Raw genomic sequence first — 14099 nt, 5'->3', positions numbered from 1 at the left:
CCGGTTCCAAATAGGAAAAGAAGTACGTCAAGGCTGTATATTGTCACCCTGCTTATTTAACTTCTATGCAGAGTACATCATGAGAAACGCTGGGCTGGAGGAAGCACAAGCTGGAATCAAGATTGCCGGGAGAAATATCAATAACTTCAGATATGCAGATGACACCACCCTTATGGCAGAAAGTGAAGAAGAACTAAACAGCTTCTTGATGAAAGTGAAAGATAAGAGTGAAAAAGTTGGCTTAAAGCTCAACATTCAGAAAACGAAGATCATGGCATCTGGTCCCATCACTTCATGGCAGATAGATGGGGAAACAGTGGAAAGAGTGTCAGACTTTATTTTTCTGGGCTCAAAAATCACTGCAGATGGTGATTGCAGCCATGAAATTAAAAGACGCTTACTCCTTGGAAGGAAAGTTATGACCAACCTAGATAGCATATTAAAAAGCAGAGACATTACTTTGCCAACAGAGGTCCGTCTAGTCAAGACTATGGTTTTTCCAGTGGTCATGTATGGATGTGAGAGTTGGACTATAAAGAAAGCTGTGCGCCGAAGAATTGATGCTTTTGAACTGTGTGGTATTAGAGAAGACTCTTGAGAGTTCCTTGGACTGCAAGGAGATCCAATCAGTCCATCCTAAAGGAGATCAGTTCTGGGTGTTCATTGGAAGGACTGATGTTGAAGCTGAAACTCCAGTACTTTGGCCACCTCATGCAAAGAGCTGACTCACTGGAAAAGACCCTGATGCTGGGAAAGATTGAGGGCAGGAGGAGAAGGGGACGACAGAGGATGAGATGGCTGGATGGCATCATCAACTCGATGGACACGGGTTTGGGTGGACTCCGGGAGTTGGTGATGGACATGGAGGCCTGGCTTTCTGCGGTTCATGGCATCGCAAAGAGTCAGACACGACTGAGTGACTGAACTGAAGACAACAAGCAGAATTCATAGTAATTGAATATTTCAATGATATTTATAATAACCAACATGTTCATTTTCAATTGACCAAGTTCCTCATACAATAAAATTATAAGCATTCTGTATAGTACCCTGGGGTCCTATCAATGCATTTAGGACATTGATGTCTTTTTAAATAGAACTTTGACTTTACTAATTTAATTGGCATCAAGATCTAAAGTTCCTGTCTCTTCACATTTGGGAAATTCTATTGGTCACTGTCATAATGAAATTCATACTCGGATCCAGTTGGAACTTAAACTGTACAATGAAAATATATGGTTTATTTTTCTTCACTCTACTTTGAGATGTTTTCCAGAGATGAATCATGGTGAAAAGTGGGCACTATCTCCAGATAATAAAATTAAGTGTGAGCTCCAACTTAATTCAGGTGAGCAGGCAGAGGGCGATAGAGTTCACAAATTACAGCCCTGCTTTCCTCTCTACTGCAAATAGCCATTAGAAGCCTTAAATCGTCTTGCCCCTAGGGACTTTTATTTAATACTTCAGAGAGATAGACAAGATTAGGTTTAATGCTCCAGGCTATGCTTACTTATCTGGGGAAATAAATATAAGCATAAAACTATAAGTTCAAGGCTTTCTGTTCTTTATGTTTCTGTGGACCTCAGCTTTCCTAGGTTTAAAATGAAGCTGCTACTTACATGCCCAATTAACATTTTGCTCCTATGCCATGAGAAAAGGCATGATATAAATGCTGAACAACTTTCAGTGCATTTCATGTTCTTTTTCCTAATTGCATACAGATTAAGAAGCTATATATGCTCACTGCACACTCAGCACTGACAAGGTTCTCTGGCCATTTTTGTGCACAATCACAGGAGGCTAACATTATATTCATACCAAGCGTTCCCTTAAGGAATGTCTACCTGAAAATACACAAACAAGTAAAAACAGCTCAACATGACTGCAACTGTGTGTTCACACAGCTTCAGGAGGATGAGGGCCTGGTTAACCTCAGGAATTGAGCAGCCTACTGGCTGACACACGCCTCCACACAAGGGTGATGGCACTGAGGGTGTACAGAATCGTATCAGGAGATGGTGAAGGACAGGAAGCCTGGACTGCTGCAGTCCATGGGGTCGCAAAGAGCTGTACGTGACTTAACAGCTGAACCACCACCAGCACCACCGCTTATGAGGTTATTAAACCTTATCTTCCATTATCATTACATGTTATCTCACAAACCCATACCCAGCATCTAGTACAAAACTCTGAATCACCTGCTTAATTAAAACGTATAAGGACCTCTCTGTTCACATAAACCAAACAGCATCTGCACTGTCACAGAGTGGGTATTTTTTTTTTTAACTTAACACTAAAATTGACTCTAACCATTCCCACCTTTTAAGGGGAAGGGAAAAGAGTGACATAATTCAGTCACAGTAACAAAACAGTCACAGTCATTAAAATTAGATCGGGGACTTCCCTGGCCATCCAGTGGTTAAGACTTCACCTTCCCCTGCACAGGGTGAGGGTTCAATCCCTGGGTGGGGAGCTAAGATCCCACGTGCCTCGGGGCCAAAAAAGCAAAACATAAAACAGAAGCAACATTGTAACAAATTCAATAAAGATTTTTTAAATGGTCCACACCAAAAAACCTTTAAAAAAAATATGTAGATCATTCTGGAAATATGATAGTCTTCACCAACAGTCTATAACCCTAAAGGATGTGACTGGGCAGAAAGGGTACAGGCTTTTGAATAAACAAACGTGGACCCTCCCAAGGCTGAATAGAGGAGTGAGGGGTGAAACTGGTTACCCACACAAGAGAAAGGGAAATTGAACTTCCGTGTGAAGTCCCAAAGGGGGGCATTCCTGAAAACCAGAGAAGCAAGACAGGGGAAGTGGTTCGGCCACATGGCATGTCCAACCCTCCATCTCCTCAGACCATCAATAAAACTGCTACAGACATCTGTACCCAGATAAGTTATCTAGGAGACCGGGGAGAGGATGTCAGCATCATCAGGCGGATAAGACAGCTAAGGAGGAGAGGGGAAACGAGGAGAAGGAAGCAAGAACCTGGAGCCAGTAACTCCCAGTAACCGTGGTGACATCTGAGTTCTAGGGGCTGCAGCTGGTGAGACTGTCCCACCCTCAATGGCACAGGCTTGTATGGTCATCTCCTTCCACCCCAGGGGCACATGCTGCTGCTGCTGCTAAGTCGCTTCAGTCATGTCTGACTCTGTGCAACCACATAGACGGCAGCCCACCAGACTCCTCTGTCCATGGGATTCTCCAGGCAAGAACACTGGAGTGGGTTGCCATTTCCTCCTCCAATGCATGAAAGTGAAAAGTCAAAGTGAAGTCGCTCAGTCGTGCCCGACTCTTAGTGACCCCATGGACTGCAGCCCACCAGGCTCCTCTGTCCATGGGATTTTCCAGGCAAGAGTACTGGAGTGGAGTGCCATTGCATACTTGTGAGTAAATTGGATAACCAAGCATTTCTACAGAGAAACTACACACCTGTAATCCACCAGATTAAACTGGAACCCGGAAACCATGAACAAGATGAGAGCATCAATCCACTCGCCAAGCCCAGCAGAACTACACCTCTGTTAAAAAAAAAAAAAAAAAGACATGTTATAGGATATCTGACGCTGTTACTATTCCATTGCCCCAGATATAAAATGGAAATGTGTCTTCTACCTCTAGGCACATCCAAGAGACAATGTGAGTGTGAAACAACCAATGAGACCACGAAAGTCCACTGGGAAACAATTTCATATACGTTCAGAACACTGACATAAGAGCACCTCTAACTTGTCATAAATGACATCTGCAGTCTTTCATGGTCAATGTAAACAAAGTAACTGAGCTTTCTCAGACTATTATAGTTCATATTGGCTATGGGACATTTTAAATGACTCTGCCAAAGTCAAAAAGAAAAAGTCACTGGGAATTGCTATTTAGTGTACCTCTTTTCATTTTTTTCTCAACCTCAGTCCTGCTTTTATCAATAGTCTCTGCCTTCCTAGGATTGAGGTGAGTTTGGTAAATAATTATAAATTGTGTGTCTTTGAAAATAACCACCAACTATTTCATTCTTTAACTACTTTGGCAAAAACTTGTAGGAGATGGGGAGGAAAAAAAGAACTAAACAGGACTTCCCTGGTGATCCAGTGGCTAAGACTCCACATTCCCAATGCAGGGAGCCCAGTTTCAATCCCTGGTCAGGGAACTAGATTTCACATGCTGGAACTAAGAGTTTGCATGTCACAACTAAGAGTCTGCATGCTGCAACTAAAGATGCTGGATGCTGCAACAAAGACCCAGTGCAACCAAATACATTTTAATAATAAATAAATAAAAATAATATTTTTTAAAAAGAATTTAACTAAACTTTAGTGGGAAATTACAACATGGCACTCAATGAAGTAGCTATAATATAAATGAACTAAAAAACACAGAGTGCTTACTAGATAGCAGGAACTGTTTGAAGACTTTTACATATACTAGCTCAGCTAATTTTCACAGGTCTGTAAAGTAAATGAAAAAGTGAAGGTGTTAGTTGCTCAGTTGTGTCCGATTCTTGCAACCCCATGGACTCGAGAACACCAGGCTCTTCTACCCACGGAATTCTCCAGGCAAGAACACTGGAGTGGGTTGCCATTCCCTTCTCCAGGGGATCATCCTAACCGAGGGATCGAAACCAGGTCTTGCTTCATTGCAGGTAGATTCTTTACTGTCTGAGCCACCAGGGAAGCCCAAAGTAAATGCTATAATTATCCCCATTTCACAGAGGAGGACACTGGGGAAAAGAGCACTTGAGTAACCTGCTGGATATTAGAAACAGCTGCCCACGTAGGACAAAGAATCTGAAACAGGCCCTCCGGCTCTGGAGTGAGGCTCTCGGCCGCTCTCCTGCCTGCTCCCACCCCCTCAGGTGAAGGATGGTCCTGGGTGTTCAGAAGACAGCAAAGGCCTGAGAGGACCCGGTTGATCACTGTCTATCTCCAAGTCAATGACAAACATTGATGAGGACCTACTGTGTGCCAGGCTCTGTCCCAGGGGCTTGGAATGCATCTGCAAACAAAAAGCCCTTCCCTTCCCGTGCTCACAGTCCAGAGGGGCCACTCACCTGGCCACACACAGTCCTCAATCGTCCCTGTCACCTCCCAGCATTCCTCAGTACGGGGGCAAACAGACCTCAAGAGCTTTCATCTCCAGAGTACACAGTAAAGTCATGCTTGTCTAGCTGCTCACACAGAGGAGCAAGGTTTTCAACCATACCAGTCAATTTCTGGATTGCTTCCAAACCCAAACTCACCCAAATGGGTTCGGATCTGGCCCTGGATGGGGGTGTCCACTCACTGCCCATCTGGAGACAAGAGACACCTCTCCAAAAATCCAGTGGGTGAGGAACATGAGGCTGCCAAAGGCAGCGCCTGCCAACAACCAGTTCAGACCAGAAGCCACTGCCTTGGCTGCCTCACCATTCTTCTTCCATTGAGGTTTATAGCAGGCACCATCTAGAATAAAAAACAGAAAAGGGTCAGTTACACAGAAATTTACCCTCTACATAGGCCTACTTTAAACAAGTAGGAAATGGGACCTGGCTTCAGGGAGCTTACTTTAGAGGGGAAGGTAAGACCCCATAACAAGTAGAACATGCTGGGAGGCAGGCAGTGGGAGGCTAGATCAGGATTTCAGGAGAATAAATCATTTTGAAATCTGACAACTGAAAATGCAGAAAGGTATGTACTTCATGTGAAATAGACAGTTATGAGCTAAACTATATGTATGAAAAGTGAAAGGTGAATTCAGGGAACAAATGCAGTCCCCCTGGAATGGAACATTCCCAGTATACCAGGCTGCTTCTCCCCAAAAAGAACAAGGTCCTCATCTAACCCTCTGAGCCCCCAGAGTGTTAACAGCGCGTCGACTGAGCAGTTACTGTGGCCAGCCCCTCACATGAACTCGTTCAATCTTCACGGCAACTTTATGAGGTTACTAATTCTATTACTAACCCCATTTCACAGGTTGAAAAACTGAAAGGCCCAGAGAAAACAGATCCAAGATCACACGGCTGGTAGAGAGAGCCTAGCCAGTACCTGTGTGCTTTACCCTACTATACTTCCTAGGACTGTTTTAACAGTGAGGTCTCAGTTTGTTGCATTAGTGACTTCACATACAGAAATGTACCAACTGCAGAAAATGCTGGCAAGAGAAAGCCTTTATAGGAACAGAGAGCCTGCTGGGCAGATGCTTCGCGACACTGGGAAGCCTGCTTCGGGACAGAAAGAAACCTGAGAGTCTGCCTGTGGGAATGAAAGCATGATTTCATAGGCAGGAAGAAAGCCATTCTGCCCAGAAAGGAGTGAGGGGGAGGACAAGCAGAGCTGAAAGCTATGGGGGTGAGGGAGAAGGTGGTGAAGACAGATGGTGACCAAGGGCCTGAAGGCCAAGGAGACAGTCTTTGGAAAAGAGAGCAGCTTAAGCTGAATTTCCCGAGTAACAACACTGCTACACACTATGGTGTGTGACTCTCACCCCAAGGCACAGCAAATCTTCAATAAAACTACCCCAAAAAACGCTGCTAGGGATGATGAGATATCCTGGGAAAGCTGGAAAGGAGTTGAACTTTGTAAATGGGGCACAGGGCAAAAACAGGAAGGGACTAACAACTGGGTCACAAAAATTTAAAACAGAAGCGAGAAAGAAGCAAACTCCAGAAATGTAAGTCCAGAAATTACTTATATTTCTGGAGTTACAGAAACGTAAAGTCCAGAAATGTAAGGGATACCCTGAATCCAGATCCTTATCAGGCTGTCCCTGTGAAGTTTGCTGCCTGAGTTTCTACTTCACATGTGAGCGTTTTATAAAATACAAAACATATATTAGGGCGCTAGAACCGAGTTCTAAATGTTCTAATCAATATCAATGCCTCTTGATCAATTTACATGTATGATGTTCCCCTGTCCTCACCACAGCCATTTCATACCAAAATTGGAGGAGTTAAACAAACTCTTTGTTCATGGTGAGCCAAACTCTCTAAACTTTCTGTGAGATTTCTCCTTGTATTTACAGAAGTATAGTGACTCATTGAGAGTTACACACAAAGCCAAGAGCAAGTTAAGTAGAATCTAGCAACATTTCTTCCTTTTCTTCAGAAGTCTGGAGTTCGCCAGTAATGCAAACATCCAAATTCGCTTGTAAGCTCCGGACAGGTGATTCAAAAGGTGGCATGAATATCCATGGAGCTAGTGGTAAAGAACCTGCCTGCGAATGCAGGAAATAGAAGAGACAGGGGTTCGATCCCTGGGTCAGTTAGATCCCCTGGAGGACAGCACAGCAACCCATTCTAGTATTCTGGAGAATCCCACAGACAGAGGAGCCTGGTGGGCTACAGTCGATAAGGTTGCGCAGAGTCAGACTTGATTGAAGCGACTTAGCCCACAAGCACATGAAAGTTTAGGATTTCCTTTCTTTTTACATTTCAGATTTGGAGTTTAAATACCTTCAGACTTAAGGGTAGGGTGGGGTGGGTGGGGGGAGGGGAGCAAAAGCAAAACACAAACCAAGAGAAAAAAAAGAACAAATTCATGCAGTTCTCACAGTGTTGGAGGAGTCCAAACCTCTTGGACTGCAAGGAGATCAAACCAGTCGATCCTAAAGGAAATCAGTCCTGAGAATTCACAGGAAGGGCTGATGCTGAAGCTCCAATACTTTGGCCACCTGATGCGAAAACTCATTGGAAAAGACCCTGATACTGGGAAAGATTAAAGGCAAGAGGAGAAGGGGACAACAGAGGATGAGATGGTTGGATGGCATCACTGATTCGTTAGACATGAGTTTGAGCAAGCTCCGGGAGGTGGTGATGGACAGGGAAGCCTGGAGTGCTGCAGTCCATGGGGTTGCAAAGAGTTGGACACAACTGAGTGACTGAACTGAACTGATGCAGTTCTCAAAGCCCTTGCTAACAAATAACTTTTCAGAGTGTTACAGATAGGCTGGGGTCAGTGTGGGGGCAGAGGGCTGACGGATCTCGTCCTGGAAAGCCCTGTTCAGAGGGAAAGAGGAGAAAACAGAGCTGAAAGCCAGCAGGGAACATGAGGCCTGGGTCTACTTTCCCACTCCACAATGAGACAAGCCAGAGACGAACGGTTACTATCACCCTCTGTGCTGCCAAGGAAAAGGTGCCTTCTGCTCAGATAATAGTTCACTTCCGAGGCCAGCTACTCTTGCAGAGGGAGAAAAAGCAGACATGGAGACAGAGTGTGGAAAGACTCGTTTTATCTTTCCAAGATGTGTGACATTCAGATAAGAAAGGTAAATAAACTGTGCAAGAGATAAAAATCCCTAAATAAACTGGGCCTATGCTTACCTGTGTAAATGCGATCAAGTGTGGCAATAGTACTTAATGTCAGTATCACTCTGTTGGACATCTGATAAGTCCAGACTGGGTTTAGTGACGTGTACCAAATGCGAAGAACAAGAAGAAGGATCTGTCCTAAAATGAACCCCCAGATTCTGAAGTACCTGTAAGCACAGAAATATTTTTAACAACTTTTTTGTGAGTGGTTTCAATGTACTCCTTCCATTGTGAATTTCACAGTGTCACAGAGGAGTATATGAGGTGGTCTTGTTGGTAATCTACACAACTTAGCCTTTATATAGCCCGTTACCTAGGCAACTCATTATAATTTCTCCATTCTCACAACATTATTGAGAGTAATGGCAAATACTCACATCCTGGTTTTGTGAAAAGGAAAAAAAATGAGACTTCGACAAGGCCTTCCTGAAAGCTAAATACTGTATCTTGGAATGCCCGGTCCCAACTTCCCTTTGGTAACTGACCACACTTGTTTGCCTATAGGCACAAGATGCAAACTATACCTTTGCAAGCCATTTCCTGTCCACCACGTCACAGCATGCACCACCAGTGAGGAAGACAGACCAAGTGCAAGGACCGTGAGCCGAAGTTTGGCATTTGGAGCCTGGAAGGAGGCGATGCTACCTACAAACAAATTTTAAGGAGAGCTAAACATTTCTGGCAAGCATGCCCTACTAGTTAATGATCTGCCTTTGATAACTGTTGTGTCTAATACCATGTTTACCCTCAGGAAGACAGAGTTAATGTATAATTACGTGTATGTATAAATCTTTTTGAACATTTTTATTGCAGTATTATTCATACCATAAAATTCACTGTGTTAAGACGTATGACTCAGTGGTTCTTAATATGTTTACAAAGTTGCACAACTATACCTGAAATGAACACTGTATTGTAAACCAACTAAACTTAAATAAAAAACTTTTTTAAAAAAAGTTCATCTATGTTGTAGCACATGTCAGTGCTTCAATCCTTTTTATGGCTAAATAATATTCTATTGCATGGATATACTGCTTTTTGTTTATTCATTCATCCCATTGATGGGCATTTGGATTGTTTCCACTTTTGGGGTATTATGAATAATATTGCTATGAACATTTATGTACCAGGTCTTATGTGAATGTTTCCATTTTTCTTGGGTCTAACTCCAAGGGGTGGAGTTGTTGGATCATATGACAACTATGTTTAACATTCTGAGGAACTGCCAAACTGTTTTTCAAACCAACTGCACCATTTTACATTCCCATCAGTAATGTGTAAGGATTTCAGTTTCTTCATATTCTTGTCAACACTTAATATTGTCTATCTTTTTAATCAGGGCTATTTTAGTGAGTCGAAATAATTAAGATCAAAACTAATCTAAATTAATTGTATTGGGCTGGACAAAAAGTTCATTTGGATTTTTCATTAAAGAAAACCCAAATTAACTTTTTGACCAATGCAACAGTATGAACTAGTTTAACGGTTTAATAGTTAATTATGTACTGATTAACCTAAAATATCTGAAGGAACAGCAGTGAGACAGCATGTAACACTCAGATCAGCTTTGTAGTTGTGTAAGAATCCCTTCGGACCTCTGTGAAAAACAACGTTGTTTCATCTTAAGAAGTATCTGAAGTCCGAAAAAAAAAAGTACCTGAAAAGGGAGTTTTAAGGCAAAGCATGACTTACTTCAGCCTCTCTTTAGCATCATCAAACTCAATGGACACGTGGAAGAGCATCTGACACAAACTGGTTTCTTCATCCTGAAGTCACTTTCCTAACCCACATCGGAGTCACTTTCCTACCCACTCCGCTTCCTCAAATACAATTCTACCCTTTACTCAAGTAATGGGTTTTCAGGGAGAAAGGAGATGAAAAGGGAACAACAAGAAGTATCTCAAACACCATACTCTCCAGTTATTTCCTATTACATTACAGCCTCCAGAAGTTGCTGGGCCAGAACTAGACTAAAAACAAACTGTCCCAGAAACTGTATGGTGAGTGGCTCTGTAGGTAAAGCTGCCACAGGCAGCACTGAGCAAAGGCAACAAAAGCGTGCACTGACGAGATCCGCCCCATAAAGCCAACCAAGGAGTGTAATGAGGCCATGGTTATAAAGAATTCTGTAAGCCAAGGACAGTTGAACTCAGTTACTATATATACTCTGGAAGTAGGAAGTTTCATCTTTATTATTTCTGGAGCTGAAAATTTCATGATCATTTGATATTTCTTTTCATTCCTACGGACATCATCTTTTAAAAGGATGCATTTTCCAGTGGTCTTTCCCACTGCTGTTTAGGGCTTCAGATCTTTGTGGGTAACCACAGAGCTGGCTACACTCAATAACCATGTTCTGCCTTCTTCAGGGACTGATGCGCAGAAAAACGGAAGGTGAATTTCCTAGTGATTTCAGTCACTGTTCCTAGACCAGAAGAAATACACACAGCATGGTTGGTTCATGAACAAATGCAAACTCAGAGAAACCAATTGTGTTATAGCAAAAGGGCAAGACAGGCAGTACTTCTCAGCTACAGATTCAACCAGACTGGAGTCTGGTATTTTTGTTTTTTAAACTTTTTCTCCATGACCTCACATTCTTACTTTTTTTTACCACTAGTACTTTTCCAAGGTCTCTCAATATTTATTAATATAATAACCTCAAGTCTTTGTGATAGTAAGTGTATATTCTTTAATTACTGGGTTTTGCCAATGTAACATATTGAAATCCAGAATTCAAACACTATGAAAGGTATACAGTGCAAAGTTTCATTTTCATGTCTGTCTCAATATCAAATTTTTCACCTCAGAAGCAACAAAAATATCAGTGTGTTTTAAAATACTTTTGGACCTATTTAATGCATGTTCAATTAATTACTATATATATTTCATCTAGCCTATTTTACACAAATGTTAGCATTCTGAACATACTGTTTACTGCTTCTTTTTTTCTCACTTACTACTGAAGAACATTCCATTTCCTTACATAAATGTTCTCATTCTTTAGTATAGCTGCATAGTATTCTATAGTACTCCCAGTTTCATAACCAAAATTTATTTAACCTAACCTATCCCATATGGATGACATTTAGATTATTTCTGACACTGTTATTATAAATATTGCTACAGTGATTAAATAACCTTTTATTTTTATCATTTGACACATACGTAAGCTTATCTATAGGATATATACCCAGAAGTGGAATTGCTGAGTGAAAAATACAGAGTTGTAATTTTGATAAACACTGTTAAATTATCCTTTGCAGAAGCTGTTCAAATTTATATTCCCACCAGCAATGCATGAGTGCCTGTTTTCTCATGCTTACAATAGTGTTATCTAAGTTTGTTCTTTATCAATCTGATATGAGAAACTATCTATAAATATATATATATATATGATTTGTATTCTACACCTTTTAGTATCTTTTAAAGAATGAATTGTATTTCCTTTCCAGTAAACTGATCATATCCTTTGCTTTCTCTTCTATTGAGTTATTGGTCCTTTTATTGAAAGTGAAAGTTGCTCAGTCGTGTCCAACTCTTTGCAACCCCATAGATTATACAGTCCATGGAATTCTCCAGGCCAGAATACTGGAGTGGGTAGCCTTTCCCTTCCCCAGGGGAATCTTCCCAACCCAGGGATCAAACCCAGAGCTCCCCCATTCCAGGTGGATTCTTTACCAGCTAAGCCACAAGGGAAGCCCACGAATACTGGAGTGGGTAGCCTATCCCTTCCTATCCCAGTGGATCTTCCCGAGATCATATCCTTTGCCTTCTCTTCTATTGAGTTATTGGTCCTTTTATTACTGATCTGTAAAAACTCCATATATTAGTGAAATTAGCCCTTTGACTATAAGAGTTGCAATATTTTTCCTAATTTATTGATTACTTTTGCTTACTACAATGTTCATCATGCATAATTTCCATATTTTTATGCATTATCATTTAAAAACTTTTTAATGACTTCTGAGTTTTGTATCACAGTTGGAAAAAAGAACGAAAACATATTTAATAATTTCACATCTTCAAGGTATCTTTCCCCTCTTCAGTTCAGGGGTCCTTAAAATTTTCCAATCTGACAGAAAAGTTAAAAATGTAAATATGCTGACTCTTGGTCTAGACTTACAATTCTACTAAAACTCTTCAAGGCAGTAGTAAGACAAAGAGACATCTTTTATTTTTTACTTAATCATTTAGCATTCAAAGAACAGTCTATATATTTTCCCTGGATTCTTAACTAAAAAAAAAGAAACTTAAGGAATCACTTTTATATCTTACCAACAGTAATTATCCGCAGCAAGGCTAGCATCCATTTCTTATTAACCAGATTCCAGATAGGAGTAATTGTGAGGAATAATGGAGAAAGAAATGCTATGGCAAAACCTTCCAACCCAGTGAGTCCCAGTGTTTGCAGGGGAAAGTAATAGATCATTGGGCTCAGGTCATGGCAGAGAGACCAAGAAACATATCCTAGGAGGGAAAAAGGGAAAAAAAAAAACAGTTTTTAAGAGAGAGAGAAAGTGTAACTTTGTCACTGTTTCAGAGGACAGCCCTTTCCTCCGCTACAACTGGACTACTTTCCTGGTGACTCAACCTGCCAATGCAGGGAACACATGCAGGGTTCAATCCCTGGGTTGGGAAGATCACCTGCAGAACAGAATGGCTACCCACTCCAGTATTCTTACCTGGAGAATCCCATGGAAAGAGGAGCCTGGCGGGTTACAGTCCATGGGGTTGCAAAGAGCCAAACACGACTTAACAGCTAAACAACAACAACTACTACCACCACTGCTCTGGCTGGCTGCCCTCCTTCATGACTCTGGCCTTAACTGGGTTCCAATAAGAGAATTCCATCCCCTTCTCAGGCCCAAGATGAGAATGGCTTCCAGCTGTTTTTAGTCCCTCAGTATCCCCTGATTGTCCCTTTAACCTCATTCATCAGTTTAGTTCAGTTCAGTCATTCAGTCGTGTCCAACTCTTTGAGACCCCAAGAACCACAGCACATCAGGCCTTCCTGTCCATCACCAGCTCCCAGAGTTCACCCAAACTCATGTCCATTGAGTTCGTGATTCCATCCAACCATCTCATCCTCTGTTGTCCCCTTCTCCTCCTGCCCTCAATCTTTCCCAGCATCAGGGTCTTTTCCATTGAGTCAACTCTTTGCATTAGGTGGCCAAAGGATTGGAGTTTCAGCTTCAACATCAGTCCTTGCAATGAACACCCAGGACTGATCTCCTCTAGGATGGACTGGTTGGATCTCCTTGCAGTCCAAGAGACTCTCAAGAGTCTTCTCTAACAGCACAATTCAAAAGCATCAATCCTTCAACACTCAGCTTTCCTTATAGTCCAACTCTCACATCCATACATAACTACTGGAAAAACCATAGCCTTGACTAGATGGACCTTTGTTGACAAAGTAATGTCTCTGCTTTTTAATATGCTGTCTAGGTTCATACAGGTAGGTAAAGTGAAAGTAGCTCAGTGGTGTCTGACTCTTTGCAACTCAGTGGGCTGTAGTCCACCAGGTTCCTCTGTCTGTGGAATTCTCCAGGCAAGAATACTGCAGTGGGTTGCCATTCCCTTCTCCAGGGGATCTTCCCAAATCAGGGATCAAACCCAGGTCTCCTTCATTGTAGGCAGATTCTTAACCATCTGAGCCAACAGGGAAGCCCTGTAATGTGGCAGTCCCTTTATTAAAGGCTCTTCATCTCAGCCATCTAGGTTCAATCTGGTTTCCTGTCAGGACCCTGAAAAAATTTCCTCAACTAAGTTGACCTTTCTTTAATGAGCAATATGGTGAAAATCAAAA

At 41.9% G+C, this 14099-nt stretch overlaps 1 protein-coding gene across 3 annotated transcripts in view; it reads right to left on the bottom strand.

Moving 5' to 3' along the window:
* CWH43 (cell wall biogenesis 43 C-terminal homolog) overlaps nucleotides 1–14099 on the bottom strand; it is a 52598-nt gene that overhangs the window by 36958 nt on the left and 1541 nt on the right. For 2 of the 3 annotated variants that reach the window (XM_027544480.1, XM_027544479.1), the window contains exons 2-6: nucleotides 12569–12760; nucleotides 8815–8935; nucleotides 8303–8457; nucleotides 5246–5447; nucleotides 3442–3530 (exon numbers count right to left, since the gene is read on the bottom strand). In XM_027544480.1, coding sequence (XP_027400281.1) covers nucleotides 3442–3530; nucleotides 5246–5447; nucleotides 8303–8457; nucleotides 8815–8935; nucleotides 12569–12760 — 759 coding nt within the window. The remainder of the gene's footprint in view (nucleotides 1–3441; nucleotides 3531–5245; nucleotides 5448–8302; nucleotides 8458–8814; nucleotides 8936–12568; nucleotides 12761–14099) is intronic. The other variant, XM_027544481.1, reaches the window with a different exon arrangement.

The sequence above is a fragment of the Bos indicus x Bos taurus genome, chromosome 6 (assembly GCF_003369695.1).
Source record: "Bos indicus x Bos taurus breed Angus x Brahman F1 hybrid chromosome 6, Bos_hybrid_MaternalHap_v2.0, whole genome shotgun sequence".
Taxonomy (NCBI): Eukaryota; Metazoa; Chordata; class Mammalia; order Artiodactyla; family Bovidae; genus Bos; species Bos indicus x Bos taurus.
This window is presented reverse-complemented; position numbering and strand designations above follow the sequence as displayed.